This window comes from Pristiophorus japonicus, chromosome 21, assembly GCF_044704955.1.
Source record: "Pristiophorus japonicus isolate sPriJap1 chromosome 21, sPriJap1.hap1, whole genome shotgun sequence".
In the NCBI taxonomy this organism is placed as follows: Eukaryota; Metazoa; Chordata; class Chondrichthyes; family Pristiophoridae; genus Pristiophorus; species Pristiophorus japonicus.
The window spans coordinates 27,889,155-27,904,702 of record NC_091997.1 but is presented as its reverse complement, the minus strand read 5'-3'; the positions used below and the strand labels follow the sequence as shown (position 1 = coordinate 27,904,702).

The window sequence follows — 15,548 nt, the reverse complement described above, 5'->3', positions numbered from 1 at the left end:
GCCCTATTCAATTCCAACGTCTCCACCTCCAATAGTTTACGCAGGATCACCTCGTGGTTGATGCCGATTACAAAAAAGTCCCGCAGCATGTCTGCCAACAGAGCCCCGAACTTACACAGTTCCGCTAGACGTCTCAGGTCAGCAACGAATTCTGCCGCATTCTGACCCTCTGACCGAACGTGCATGTAAAATCTGTATCTCGAGATGATGATGCCTTCGTCTGGCTTAAAGTGGTCCTGTACCAGTGTACACAATTCTTCTCTGTTGGACTCACAGGCAGAAGTAGAATCTTTATCAAACCATAAATTTTTGAACCGCAAACCGTGAGGAACACCACCCGGCGCCGATCTGCGTCGCCGACCTTCTTCATTTTGTTGGCCACGAAGAACTGGCTCAAATGGCTCAGAAAGTCTGCCAGTCTGCCCAATCTTCTCCTTGCACAAATCACTCCAACAATCCAATTGTGCTCATTTTTACATGCAAAGGTTCTTGTTGCCTCGTCGCCAAATGTTGTGTATGCAATAACTGTTAGACTGAGTAATGTTTAACTCCAAGAGGTATAACCTTGGCTCTGCTTTATTAAGGCCCAAAGTGCCTAATATACAAAGTGGCTGGCCTTTTATACTTGGGTTGCACACACATGCGTGCAGCCCAATGGCCAACAGTGACGCCATCTAGGTGCTTGTGATTCCAAAAGTACATATATGACAGAAAGAACCTTTGGTGATGGTCTCCAGCAGTCCGTAACGTTTCGCCCGCGAGTGGACCTGGTTCTTTGTAACACAACTGGCCTGATGCTGACTGTGTTAACAGCAGTCTCATCGCCAGTTTCACTTGAACCATTGGAAGGGTTTATGGGCAATGTTACTGTTTAGCTGTGCAGCCGCGCAGCAGACTGAAGCTCCCATGCAGACTGCTTGCCGTTTTCTCAATGGAAAAATGCGCAGGCGTTTCAATGGGCCGTGCAGCCAAAAAAAATTTGCGGGAATATTGGTTATGGGTAGAAAACGAAACGGCTTGCGTTTATAGAGTGCTTTCATGACCTCAGGATGCCCGAAAACACTTGAGAACCAATGAAGTACCCTTGAAGTGCCGTCACTGTTGTAATGTAGGAATGTAGAAGTACAGTAAACTATGAGAAATCCTAGACTTCCCAATAGTTCTTCCTGTACTATTGGGATTAAAATTGTGAGAGGTCTGACCTAGTTACAGTTGCTTTTGGCTCTTACTATATCACCCAATGTACCAAAACACTCACCAGGATCATTCAGTGCAAATAGAACTTTAATAGAGGGGGGAGAAATTGGGTGCACTAGCGCCTCCCGTTAGCTCCCCCAGGGCGCAAACGACTTTGAGACTGGGCGCGGTGCAGCTAACGCCTCCCGCTAAATTCGCCGGGAGTTTAGCGGCGGCGCTACGGCGTTGCGCTCCGATCTCCTGCACCCGGAGATCGTGATGTCATCTTCAAGGGATGCGCACCGGGCGGTCAGCCGCTGCCGGGGCTTCACTCATTTCAAGGCCCCATGCAATCGGCCAACATAAGGCCGAGATCTGGTGTAACCTGGGCCGACCTCATTTTCCGCTCTTCCGACGCACTCTTGCTCGAGTCACAACAGGAGTGCGCCCAGATTTGTGACGCATCTATTTTCAATAATTTGTAATAAAATGTTTTTACCTCAGTCTGTCTTCCTCAATCAGCTCCTTTCTTTGTAACTTTGATTTTACACTTTAATTACTGAATACATTATTTGAACTTGTTTTTTGTTTATTCTATCGATAAATAAATTTACCATTCATTTTTCTGCCTTCTCCAGCCTCCATTTTAAGTCCGGCTGCAAGTCATGTAAATTCTCCTCATGGGGGAACCTAGAACTAGGGGGCATAGTTTCAGAATAAGGGGTTACCCATTTAAGACGGAGATGAGAAAGAATTTCTTCTCTCAGAGGGTCGTGAAACTTTGGAACTCACTACCCCAGAGAGCTGTGGAGGCTGCGTCATTGAATATATTCATGGTGGAGATAGACAGATTCCTGAACTATAAGGGAGTCAAGGGTTATGGGGAGCGGGCGGGGAAGTGGAGTTGAGGCCAAGATCAGATCAGCCATGATCTTATTGAATGATGGAGCAGGATCGAGGGGCCGTATGGCCTACCCCTGCTCCTACTTCTTATGTTCTTATTCCAATTAGCCACTGATAATCTAAAACCAGCTCCCCAGGTCTCCGTGAGGCCTTCAACGATATTGCTGAAGTTCCATGAATCTTCCAGTTTGGCCGGGCTGCAGCAGTGGAACAATGAAATCAAATCACGAGGTGGAATTCAGACTAACATTCAAAGGCTTAAATTGACTCAAGGGCCCATTGAAATAATTGGCAACATAAGGCACAGTGCCCAGCTGAAGTGAGTTGTCTCCTTAGCAACGCTCTGTGGGTTAATCTGCTGGGTTCAATTATGAGAGGATTTCTCTCGTTACTGGGACAAACAGACAAACACAGCTGGAAGGAGATATTGGGCTGGATTTTTGCTTGTCTAACGTCTCAGTTAGCGGCCAGAGGGGTCGTTAATGTGAGCGTTAGAGCTTACTGACCAGGAGCGCAGCTTTTAGCGCCCCGACCGAAAATTCATTCGAGGCTCACCGAGGCGCGGACCAGTAGTGCCCGGCTGCTGACGATTGCTCCAATCCTGACGTATTCCTGCTGCAATGCCCAAGCTTGCGCCCCAGTCGGTAAATTCAGTGCGTGCGCCTCATTGAGCGCCCGCCAAGAACAACGTCGGGGGAAACAGTCGGTGCAGGCTTGCAGAGTCGTTAACTGGTGGCTACTTAAAGGGATGAGGAAGCGCTTCCTTCGGAGGTCACAGTCAGTGCAACGTTTACACACAGCACGGTGCGTGAGCCTCCGAGTTTGAAGAGATCAGCTTGAGAAAAAGTGATTTTGAAAACTTTTAACAAGTGCATTAAGATGCTGTGCATTTGAGACTCCGCCATTCATGGGATCTGAATGGGAGTTCGGTGCGTACGCAATGGCTCGGCTAAATTTAACGTCAGCATTTCCGTTCGCGCCTCCCCCCCCCACTAGCTCTGGTGCGCAACGTCTGGTTTAGCGCCCCTGTCAGTTCATCAAGCGATTCTGACGAATTTCTGGGGCGCAAACCTTTTCAAGGCGCTAAAATTACCGCTCTGCCCAGATTAATGCCACAACAGAGATGCAACCGAATTTCCCCCCCATAGTTTTAAATGATTACTAATACATCATCATCGTAGGCAGTCCCTCGGAATCGAGGAGAACTTGCTTCCACTCCCAAAGTGAGTTCTTTGATGGCTGAACGGTTACTAATAAAAGACGGTGTGACAACATTAATATCACATGACCTCGGTGCTGAAAGGAGTTGCTTGGTTTCAACCTCCCGGTACTTTCAGCGTGGTGGCCCCGACCTGCGAGAGACCATCAGCGGCAGGTCGGGGCCATAAAAGGAGCAGCGAGCGGCAGCCATGGGCAGCGCGGTGGCATACTACTGCAAGGTACAGCGTGAGCTGGTGCAGGAGGGCAACGGCAGCGAAGAGGGACGTCATCAAGGTCCAGGTTGGTGATTGGAGCAGCAGGAGCGGCGAGATCGGGGCGAAGGAGCGGCGAGAGATTGTAGAGGGACGTGATCGGGGCCCAGGAGAGGCGCGAGTTCGGGTCCCAGAAGAGGCGTGTGCCCAGGGGCAGCACGGGCCAGCCCACACTGCGATATGTGTGCGCTCTAGGTCCGTGCAGCACAGCAAGTCTCCAGTCGTCTTGGATAGCCCTTGCCACTGGACCAAGACCTAGCTCTGTCAAGCCCGTGTGGTGGCTGGTGTGCAACGGCCACCCCACGTTACAAAAAACCACGCGCAGGCATCTTCCACCCTTCAGTATGTAGTTCGGGACCTGGAATATCAGGTCCTTCATTGAAACACCTGTGAATTCATTCTTTTTTGGCGTGGAAGTAAGTCATCTGCGTTTCGAGGGACCACCAATGATGACTTTCAATCCACAGGAAGGAAAGTGGATGCTCTACCAATAGGCAACTTCCATAGATATTGTGATACGCAAGAGCTGCTACCATCTCCGTTTGGCCCAGTGCCACCAGTACTTGGTGGCCTATTAATAATCGTGCCGGTAGTAATTTGAATCTGTCCAGCAGTAACATGAATGCAATGAATATAGCTGTAAAAGGCTCCGATGTTTTATCCTGCCACTTAAACCCTCCATTATGTTGAATCGATTTTCTGCATCATATAAAATATTTAAATTTCACTGTTACTAGTAGAACATAAAAGCCTTTTAGAGTGCCCATTAAATGGCTTCTTCAGATGCCAACTATACCTTGAGGATTTGCCACACAGTCAGGGTTCAAAGAGAGAATGGCTATCCTGGGCCCCTCCCAAAGATCTGGAAGCCAGTTCGCATCTGATGCAGGGCCCCATTTCATGTCGCCAATGAGCGTGTTGACCTGCTGGAACCCAGGGCTGGAAATTCGGTTGAAGGTTTTTCGAGGCTTTAATGTCGGGCGGTCGCTAAATTTAGCGCTGAAAAATGGTTTGCTTCGGCAGGCACAATATTCAGTGATTGCGCCCTGAGAGTGGGGCGGAGCGCTAAGGGAGGCGTTTCACACTTATCTCAGGGCGCTAGGCCGGGAGTGCAACTGAATACCCGTAGCTAAAGAGCCAGCTTCGTAGCGCCCTAAGAGAGGCCTCCCGGCAACAACAAAAGAATTGGAACAAAAAACATTACTTGCCCCAAATAAATCCCCCCCCCCCCCAAAAAAAACAGTCACACTTACCTCACGCGGTCATTCCTTCCCTCACCACCGCCCGGACAGCTCTGCACGCCGGCTTTCTCTGGCGGGGTCACTAGGGGGCGCTACGGGTGCAGTGCAAACCAAATTTTGAATGTATGTCGATACCGGGGTCGCTGTACACCGGTGCGATGCTCCCGGGTGATGCTCCTCAGCGCAGCCGGTACCGACACACGGAAATTGGCGAGCGGAATGGTTTGCATTGAACATTTGATTTTAACCCATTTATTGTGGTTGCTGAAGACAATGCTTTTGACACGCCCACCTTATTTTCTGCATGGAGAACCTGTCTCCGTGGGTCACTAAGGTCACGGCTGCAAACCTTTTAGCGCCCCTGTTCCGACCCTCGCAAGGAGCGCTGTCTTACCGGATTTCTATCCCCCAGTCTTTCTGCCAGTTAGCGCTCATTTAGACCTTGCAGAGGCGAGGGCCCAGGGGCAGCACGGGCCAGCCCACACTGTGCGATATGTGTGTGCACTAGGTCCGTGCAGCAGGGCTGGTCTCCAGTCGTCTTGGGTAATCCTTGCCACTGGACCAAGGCCTAGCTCTGTCAAGCCCGTGTGGTATCTGGTGTGCAACGGCCACCCCACGCTAAAAGAATCCAAACACAGGCATCTTCCACCCTTCAATATGCAGTTCGGGACCTGGAATATCAGATCCCGCATTGAAACACCCGTGAACCGGATCAACCATGATCGTATTAAATGGCAGAACAGGCTCGAGGGACCATATGAAAACATAGAATCAGAAAATAAGTGCAGGAGTAGGCCATTCAGCCCTTCGAGCCTGCACCGCCATTCAATGAGTTCATGGCTGAACAATAAATTGAGAGGTCACCTGGATTTGAACCAGTGACCTCTTGATCTGCAGTCAAATGCTCTCCACTGAGCTATACCCCCATATGGCCTGCTCCTATTTCTTATGTTCTTACAAAATCATTTTTTGGCGTGGAAGCAAGTCATCCTGGATACGAGGGATTGCTGAAGAAGAAGAGACCTTTAACAGCACGGTGGCTATTTTACATTAAACGACGAGGAAGTGAGCATTAGCACTTGTCAGCACCTTGCTGGAGTTTGTTCCTGAGTTGAATTAAAGGCCAACACAAAGCAAGCCTTTAGCACAGTTCCAAGCACTGAAAGGTGCTAACTGAAACAGCTGAAGTGGTGTTCTCACTGCATTGGGATTCCAGGTTTGTGTTCCCTTACAATTGCGTTTCCTACCTTATACCAGTGACCAGACATCAGAAGTACTTCATTGGCCATAAAGTACTTTGGGACATACTGAGGTCGTGAAAGGCGCTATATAAATGCAAGCTCCTTCTTCCCTTTCCCTCCTTCATCCTACTGTGCAATTTCAACTCAGTGATGCTTAGAGTGATGAAGGGTCATCGACCCGAAACGTTAACTCTGTTTCTCTTTCCACAGATGCTACCTGACCCGCAGAGATGTCCAACATTTTCTGTTTTTATTTCAGATTCCAGCATCCGCAGTGTTTTGGGTTTGTGTTGTTGTGATGCTTAGAGTGAAATGTGGTTGGTGGGGAGACAAGGCAGTCAGTGATGCTCAGGATTCCGGGGATTGAAAATCACTCGAGCCTCGCTCTCACAGTCTAGCATGGTGTTAGAATCCATTGATTCAGTTTCTGTCTTGGATCTTGCTGCCAGTTATCATTGATCTGAAAGGGCTGATTGTCCGATTGTGCACAAACAGTGAGATCCCTCTCCTCCTACCAGCAAATCGCAGGTGCACTGACTTTAACTCAATGGGTGGAAAATTATGCCATACTAAAGTAATAATCTTATACTACTGAAATATCCTGGTCTCGAAAATTCAATGTGGCAGTATCCCAGGATGGGCCCACCTGGGATTTCGGGCGTTGATCCTGTTGAAATGCGCGGGGTCAGAGGGAGGTCCCTCTGTTTGTACCTGAATGGTGGGGACCAGGTGTGCAGGGGAGGTGTCTGCCTGCTTGCTGAGGAAGGCACATCCTGTAGCGTTTGGTGGCCACATGCAGGGGTTCACCCTCCCCGACCTGGAAAGATCGTTTTCTGGTCTCCTCAGCCTCCCTGATAATAAAAACAAAGAAAAATAATCAGGCCTATGATTTCCAAACTTGCGAACTGGACTCTGCCACGAATAAACATTCATACAATCGGACCCTGTCTATACAGAGGCAGGAATCTTCCATTGGACAATACATTCATTCTCAAATAAATTCAATATGTACATTGTAAGATTTATAGAATTCCTTCCTTCCTTCCTCACTCCCTCCCTTCCTCCCTTCCTCCTTTCCCTTTCCCCTTCCTTCCCCCCTTCCTTCCCCCCTTCCTTTTCCACTTCCCCTTCCTTTACACTTCCTTCCTTCCCTCCCTTCCCCTTCCTTTCCCCTTCCTTCCTTCCCTTCCCCTCCCTTCCCCCTTCGTTCTTTCCTTTCTCCTTCCTTCCTTCCTTCCTTCCTTCCTTCCTTCCTTCCCCTTCCTTTTACCTTCCCCTTCCCTTCCCTTTCTTTACCCTTCCTTCCTTCCCTCCCTTCCCCTTCCTTTCCCTTCCTTCCTTCCTTCCTTCCTTCCTTCCTTCCCTTCCTTCCTTCCTTCCTTCCTTCCTTCCTTCCTTCCTTCCTTCCTTCCTTCCTTCCTTCCTTCCTTCCCTTCCCCTTCCTTTTACCTTCCCCTTCCTTTTATCTTCCCCTTCCTTCCTTCCCTTCCCCTTCCTTCTTTCCTTCCTTCCTTCCTTCCTTCCTTCCTTCCTTCCTTCCTTCCTTCCTTCCTTCCTTCCTTCCTTCCTTCCTTCCTTCCTCTCCCTTCCTTCCTTCCTTTCTTCCTTTCCCCTTCCTTTTCCTTTCTCCTTCCTTTCTCCTTCCTTTCCCCTTCCTTCCTTTCTTTTCCCCTTCCTTCCTCCCTTTCCTCTCCTCCTTTCCTCTCCTCCCTCCCTCTCATGTTCTCGTTCTCTCTCGACTTTTATTTCCTTTATATGGCAATGCATTCATTTATTCCTTGCTCACTTTCTAACATGGAAAATTGTTGAACTTCAATACACAAAGGGCGGGGGCGGGGAACCTAACGGCAGCAGATTTACTTTCCTATTGAGGATCATAAAAAGGAATAACTGGCTGGATGTACAGTAGGCAGCAGATCTGATAATGTCTGTATTATGCCCCGCAGGAGCTGAATTTTACCCCCAAATAGTTTACATTTATTTATGGGTTTGGATAAATCTTCGTTATTATTCTGCATCGTATTCTGGTGTGAATCCTTGTTAAAATCTTCAGAATTCAGCAAAGCTATACTTTAGGTGAGGTCCTACAGACATTCAGTACACCAGCTGGCTGAAGCAGAGAGCAAGGGACTCGCACAGCATAGATGAGGGGGTTGACTTATGAGGATAGGTTGAGTAGGTTGGGCCTCTACTCATTGGAATTCAGAAGAAACGTATAAGATTATGAGGGGGCTTGACAAGGTGGATGCAGAGAGTTTCCGCTGATGGAGGAGACTAGAACTAGAGGGCATGATCTTAGAATAAGGGGCCGCCCATTTAAAACAGAGATGAGGAGAAATTTCTTCTCTGAGGGTTGTAAATCTGTGGAATTCGCTGCCTCAGAGAATTGTGGAAGCCGGGACATTGAATAAATTTAAGACAGAGATAGACAGTTTCTTAACCGATAAGGGATTGAGGGGTTATGGGGAGTGGACAGGGAAGTGGACCTGAGTCCATGATCGGATCAGCCATGATCATATTAAATGGCGGAGCAGGCTCGAGGGGCCATATAGCCTACTCCTGCTCCTATTTCTTATGTTCTTATGTTCTTCTTCTTATGACTCGAGAACTACAGCTCGTTGCTCCAGGGTTGTGCAAGAAGCACGTGGCAAACAGCCAAACTGCTCTCAGTGATGTGTGGACATGCCAACATACAAAACTGACGGGAAGAAAAGGACCAACTCATCCATCAAGCCTGTCCCACACCACCTGTGGCTCAGTGGGTAGTTCTCTCGCCTCTGAGTCAGAAGGTTATGGGTTCAAGCCCCACTCCAGGGACTTGAGCACATAAATCTAGGCCGACACTCCCAGTGCAGTGCTGAGGGAGTGCTGCACTGTCGGAGGTGCCGTCTTTCGGATGAGACGTTAAACCGAGGCCCCGTCTGCCCTCCCAGATGGACGTAAAAGATCCCATGGCACTATTTGGAAGAAGAGCAGGGGAGTTATCCCCAGTGCCCTGGCCAATATTTATCCCTCAATCAAGATAACAAAAAACAGATTATCTGGTCATTATCACATTGCTGTTTGTGGGAGCTTGCTGTGCGCAAGTTGGCTGCCACGTTTCCCACATTACAACAGTGACTGCACTCCAAAAGTACTTCATTAGCTGTAAAGCACTTTGAGACGTCCGGTGGTTGTAAAAGGCGCTATATAAATACAATTCTTTCTAGGCACTTTCCACCCACTCCTCCCCACCCACTCCAAACAGTAGCAAGGTATCTCATCTGTGGGACCTCACAGCTCCTGCAAGCAGTTTAATGCACTGCTCAGGTGACACTGTGGGGTGATGAGACAGATAGAAGGTCAGATTCCACCTGACATGAGATACAGTGCTTGATATCTGGCTGAAATAATCATGACTTTTTGACACGCCCTTGTGAATTTGAGTATTAAACATTCTCTGAATCCAAGTTGTAACTGCTGAGATTTGATGTACTGCGTACTTCTGTAGTCTTTAAATAGAACTGCCGAATTGGCATGCAACTCTTTCAGAAACTTCCCAAAGCACATCCCATACAATGAATTGCTGTGAAGTGCGGTCACTGTTGTTATGTAAGCAAACTCAGCAACCATTTTGCTCAGCTGTGAGACGAATGCCCAGTTAAGCATTTCTTTGGTTGTGTTTGGGAGCAGGAATGTTGACCATTATCTCCCTGCTATCTGGGCAGGATTAGATACCAAGTACGAGACGCAGTTATGCTTCTCAGGAATATTTCTACTAAATTTAGCACCCGGGCAATATTAGCACCTGAGGAGGCCCAAGTCTTTAATTGCGCAAGCTTGGAAGTGGCTTTGGTTCTGTGAGGGATTAACAAATGGCTATTTTCCTCTGTAGGTGCAATTGCAGCCATCCTATGAAATCAATCTCTACATGTACATATACTTTGTCATCTTCATCATCTTCGGGGCATTCTTCACCCTCAATCTCTTCATTGGTGTGATTATCGACAATTTTAACCAACAAAAGAAAAAGATAAGTATTTCTTCTTTACATTATGCACATTTTCCAGTGACGAGGGTGAAAAACCAATGTATATGCACAGACATGGATAACATTTAAACAAATTTCATAAGCTGTCTGGTTACCATTCTCTCTTTACTTATGAATGGGGGTGGGGTGGTTACATTTTAGGGTATTTCTGTAATCTCCTCCAACTCCCTAACCCCCACCCCCCCCGCCCGAGATATCCACACTCCTCTAATTCTGTCCTCTTGAGCATCCCTGATTTTAATCACTCCACCATTGGTGGCTGTGCCTTCAGCTGCCAAGGCCCTAAGCTCTGGAATTCCCTCCCTAAACCTCTCCACCTCTCTTTCCTCCTTTAAGACGCTCCTTAAAACCTACCTCTTTGAACAAGTTTTTGGCCACCTGTCCTAATATCTCCTTATGTGCCCCTGTGAGAAGCACCTTGGGATGTTTTACTACATTAAAGTCACTATATAAATACAAGTTGTTGTCATTGCTGTAGGGTAAACGATACTGTCAGTGAAGTACTGGACTTTCACCCATGGTTCCTGTGTTACAATCTGGCCCAGACTGATGGAGGAAATTCTCCCCTGTTTGACTCTTCGTCCTGTGTGAAATCCCCGGTGGGCACGAGCTTACAGTGCAATACTGCCCCTAATTTGGCACCAAGTTATCAGTGTCACTCAGAAAGGTCACAAATTGCTGGTGTGGGAAAGGGGAAAAAATATAGAAGTGCTCTCCAGAGTTGGTGTTGATGTCCATTGTTGGAGCATAGCATAAGGAGCTTTACTTTCCATTTAACCATGCTGGGCTGTGCCTGACCTGGGATTGCCTGATGCCTATGTTGGATACTTGAAATAGCAAAATAGTCTCCATCACCGCCATGAGCACAAAATTTGCATCAAAAAAATTAGTTTGACTGTTGCGGTATAAATCCCTCCATGGCAAGTTGGGAGATCGAATTCAGTACATTTGTCGGCTGGCACTAGAGGAAATGAAAGCTTCCGAACTGTTGTCAAAACCTAACTGGTCTTCATGTCCTTCGGGGAAGGGAACCTGCCACCTCCACCTGGTCTGGCTTACAGACGATTCCGGTCCCATACAACACGGTTGACTCGTAAGCCTAGAAATTGTCCTCTTGAGCGCCTCCCGTTATCGCCTCCGGGGGGCGATAAAGAGGTGCTAACCACTTACCGACCAGGCGCAGCAAGATGAACGACTCCCGCTAAATTTGGCGGGAGGTTTGCAGCGGCGGTAGGATGTTGCGCCCCGATCTCCTTCGCCCGGAGATCGTGACGTCATCAGTGTGCGCATCACCCCGGACCCGAACTTCGGTTCCACCACCCCCTGCAGCATTGCCAGGCGACAACACCAACAGCTGCAGGAGGCCGGGGCACTGAGGTAAGTGAAACATTTTTAAAATGGTGCCTTTCAAATGTTTTAACTTCCTCTTTGGCCGGGATCACTCTGCCGCTGTGCATGGGGCTGATCAGGCCGCATCTCGGCTGCTGTCAAGGACCAGGTAAGTGTCTCCAATGCAGAGCCTTCAGCGATGGCCTTTCCCTTTAAGGAAGGGAAGGAGCCTCCCAACGTGACAGCACTCCACAGCCCAGTGGGCCGCACTGCACAACTCCCACCCTGCCCGCTGCCTCTGGCGCTCCAGGAAGGAAGTGGAGAGCCCGATTTAGTGCTCCACTTCCTTCCTGGCGCACAAACCCCGATTTTTTTCTAAGTTGAAAATTATTAATTTTTTTCAACTTTTAATGGGGCGCTCCCGAATTTCTCCCCCTTAATACAGCTAGTGATGGGCAATAAATGTGACCCTGCCTGCGGCCCCCACATCCCGACAACAAATATATTAAAGAATATATTAATAAATAGATAGATAACATAGGGAGCAATAAATAATCTAAAATAGCTTAGAAATAAACCCCTAAAAAACGTTGATCATTTCAACAGAACACTCTTTTATTGATTTCACTGAATATTGCTGAAGTTTTATGAATTAATTGTAAGTGTTCTCATCTTTACTTTGGAGGGAAAGATATCTTTATGACGGAAGAACAGAAGAAATACTACAACGCTATGAAGAAGCTTGGCTCGAAGAAACCACAAAAACCCATCCCAAGACCAACTGTAAGTGCAAAGTCAGATAACAGCACTATTTGCAGGGCTACGGGGAAAGGGCGGGGGAGTGGGACTGGCTGAAGTGCTCATGCAGAGAGCCGGCACGGGCTCGACGGGCCGAATAGAAACATAGAAACATAGAAAATAGGTGCAGGAGTAGGCCATTCGGCCCTTCGAGCCTGCACCGCCATTCAATGAGTTCATGGCTGAACATGCAACTTCAGTACCCCATTCCTGCTTTCTCGCCATACCCCTTGATCCCCCTAGTAGTAAGGACTACATCTAGCTCCTTTTTGAATATATTTAGTGAATTGACCTCAACAACTTTCTGTGGTAGAGAATTCCACAGATTCACCACTCTCTGAGAGAAGAAGTTTCTCCTCATCTCGATCCTAAATGGCTTACCCCTTATCCTTAGACTGTGTCCCCTGGTTCTGGACTTCCCCAACATTGGGAACATTCTTCCTGCATCTAACCTGTCTAAACCCATCAGAATTTTAAACGTTTCTATGAGATCCCCTCTCATTCTTCTGAACTCCAGTGAATACAAGCCCAGTTGATCCAGTCTTTCTTGATATGTCAGTCCCGCCATCCCGGGAATCAGTCTGGTGAACCTTCGCTGCACTCCCTCAATAGCAAGAATGTCCTTCCTGGCTGTAACCATTCTGTGATTCTATGATTCGTGCCAATGATTCATGCCTCATCCATGCCTTTATTACCTCTAGACTTGACTATTCCAACGCACTCCTGGCTGGCCTCCCACATTCTACCCTACGTGAACTAGAGGTGATCAAAAACTCAGCTGCCCATCCTAACTCGCACCAAGTACTGCTCACCCATCACCCCTGTGCTCGCTGACCTACATTGGCTTCTGGTTAAGCAAAGCCTCAATTTCAAAATTCCCATCCTTAATTTCAAATCTTTCCATGGCCTCGCCTCTCCTTATCTCTGTAATCTCCTCCAGCCCCACAAACCCCCTGTCACCCCCACCCAACCAACAAGATGTCTGCGCTCCTCTAATTCTGCCCTGCTGAACATCCCTGATAGTAATCACTCAACCATTGGTTGCCTTCTGTTACCTAGGCCCCCAAGCTCTGGAACTCCCTGCCTAAGCCTCTCCGACTCTCTACCTCTCTTTCCTCCTTCAAACCGCTCCTTAAAACATACCTCTTGACCAAGCTTTTGGTCACCTGTGCTAATTTCTACTTATGTGGCTCGGTGTCAAATTTTTATCGCATAATACTCCTGTGAAGCGCCTTGGGACATTTCACTAGGTTAAAGGCGCCATATAAATACAATGAACCTTAGAAGGGAATGGAGAGTCTATGAGGAGTATACTCTGTCCAATAGTACTTCTCCAGTGTGACTTGATTAAAAAATACCAGAGGACATATATATACCTGTCATGTATCTCACACTACTGTAAATAACTGTATCTTACCATGCTATACATGACTGTAACTAGAGTTGACCTGTAACCACAAGCTTACCTTACCATCAGAGATGCACTTGCAGGAGACACTGGATACCTGTCCCAGACAGGTACATAAGGACAGGTTTCAGGCAAGTGTGACAAAGGAGAGCTGTGTAATAAAGATGCAGGTCCTGAGTGACCTTGACTTCAGTATGTGCCTCGTGTGAATCTGTACTGCAGGGACAGGACTTTACAGTGGCGACGAGTTACGGGATTACAGAATCCACAGAATGGCGACCAACGGCTCAGATGAAAAATACAATGCTGGAGATAATTGGGAGGACTTTATAGAAAGGCTCCAGCAAAGCTTCGTAACCAAAGACTGGTTAGGCGACGACAAGGCAGAGAAGAGGAGAGCCCATCTCTTGACCAGCTGTTGCTCGAAAACATACGCCTTAATGAAGGACCTGCTGGCACCCGAGAAACCAGCAAGCAAGTCGTTTGAAGAGATGAGCACACTGGTAAGAGACCACCTGAAGCCAGCGAGCAGCCTACACATGGCCAGATACAGGTTCTACAACTGCAGACGCTGTGTGGGCCAGAGCATACCCGACTTTGTGGCGGAACTTCGGAGGTTGGCTAGCTTATGTGAGTTCTCCGATGAACTAAGGAGAGAAGTACTGAGAGACTTTTTTATTGAGGGAATAGGCCACGCAGGCAAATTCCGAAAGCTTATAGAGACCAAGAACTTGATCCTAGAGGCAGCAGCACTGGTTGCATAGACATTCTTGGCAGGAGAAGAAGAAACGAGGTTGATCTACACTGCGGGTATGACAACTAACGAAACATCGGAACAAGGAGTTCACAGCGTGAAACAAGCCGCTACCCCCACACACAGACAAAGGCAGGACAGCGGGCCCTCAACAGCAGGCAGTGGTGCCCGAAGCCATCAAGGGCCACATGAACGGCGTTCACACCTCATCAACCCACAATGCAAGCAATCAACTACAAACTGAGAGAAGCTCAAGAGAGATCAGCCAGACGCAGCTCATCCTTTGGAAACAATGGAAGTGGTCTGTGCTGGAGATGTGGGGGAAGGCACTCATCATGGGGGTGTCGATTTCAGCATGCTGTTTGCAGAACTTCGATATACAGGGCATCTGGCCCGCATGTGCAGAAAAACGGCAGCTTGGCTGGTATACAAATCGGAGGGGTCGGAAAGCGGACCAGAAGACGGTAGGGACAGTACCCGGGACACCGAGGTATAGCGGGTCAACACAATCAATGGCCACTGCTCTTACAACAAGACGCCTTCAATAATGATGAGGGTCCTACTCAACGGGATACCCGTCAACATGGAGCTGGATACGGGAGCGAGTCAATCTCTCATGAGCGCTCAACAATTTGAACAGCTGTGGCCGCACAAAGGAGACAGACCAAAGCTCACAAGGGTTGACACCAAACTAAGGACCTATATCAAAGAAATCATCCCAGTCCTTGGCAGCGCCATGCTCTCAGTCACACACAAAGGGACAGTGAACCGACTTCCCCTGTGGATTGTCCCCGAGATCTCCCAGCACTGTTGGGGAGAAGCTGGCTGGCAAAACTAAACTGGAAATGGGATGATGTTCACACCATGTCGTCAGAGGAACGGACCTCCTGCTCAACAGTTCTAAGTCAGTTTGAACATCTCTTTCAGCCAGGTGTGGGCACCTTCAAAGGGGCTAAAGTCAAAATCTACATCACACAGGATGCTAGACCGATCCATCAAAAGGCTAGAGCTGTGCCCTATGTGATGAGGGAAAAGATTGAACACGACCTAGACAGGCTTCTGTGGTAAGGCATTATCTCACCCGTGGAATTTAGCGACTGGGCAAGTCCCATCGTCCCAGTCATGGAACCTGATGGATCCGTACGAATCTGTGGGGACTACAAATCTACCATAAACAGAGTCTCCCTACAGGACCA

General features: G+C 48.2%; 1 protein-coding gene across 1 annotated transcript in view; it reads left to right on the top strand.

Moving 5' to 3' along the window:
- The window catches only part of scn4ab (sodium channel, voltage-gated, type IV, alpha, b), a 247,080-nt gene that overhangs the window by 217,637 nt on the left and 13,895 nt on the right, over positions 1-15,548 (top strand). The window contains exons 24-25 of the mRNA XM_070864513.1: positions 9,908-10,045; positions 12,071-12,175. Coding sequence (XP_070720614.1) covers positions 9,908-10,045; positions 12,071-12,175 — 243 coding nt within the window. The remainder of the gene's footprint in view (positions 1-9,907; positions 10,046-12,070; positions 12,176-15,548) is intronic.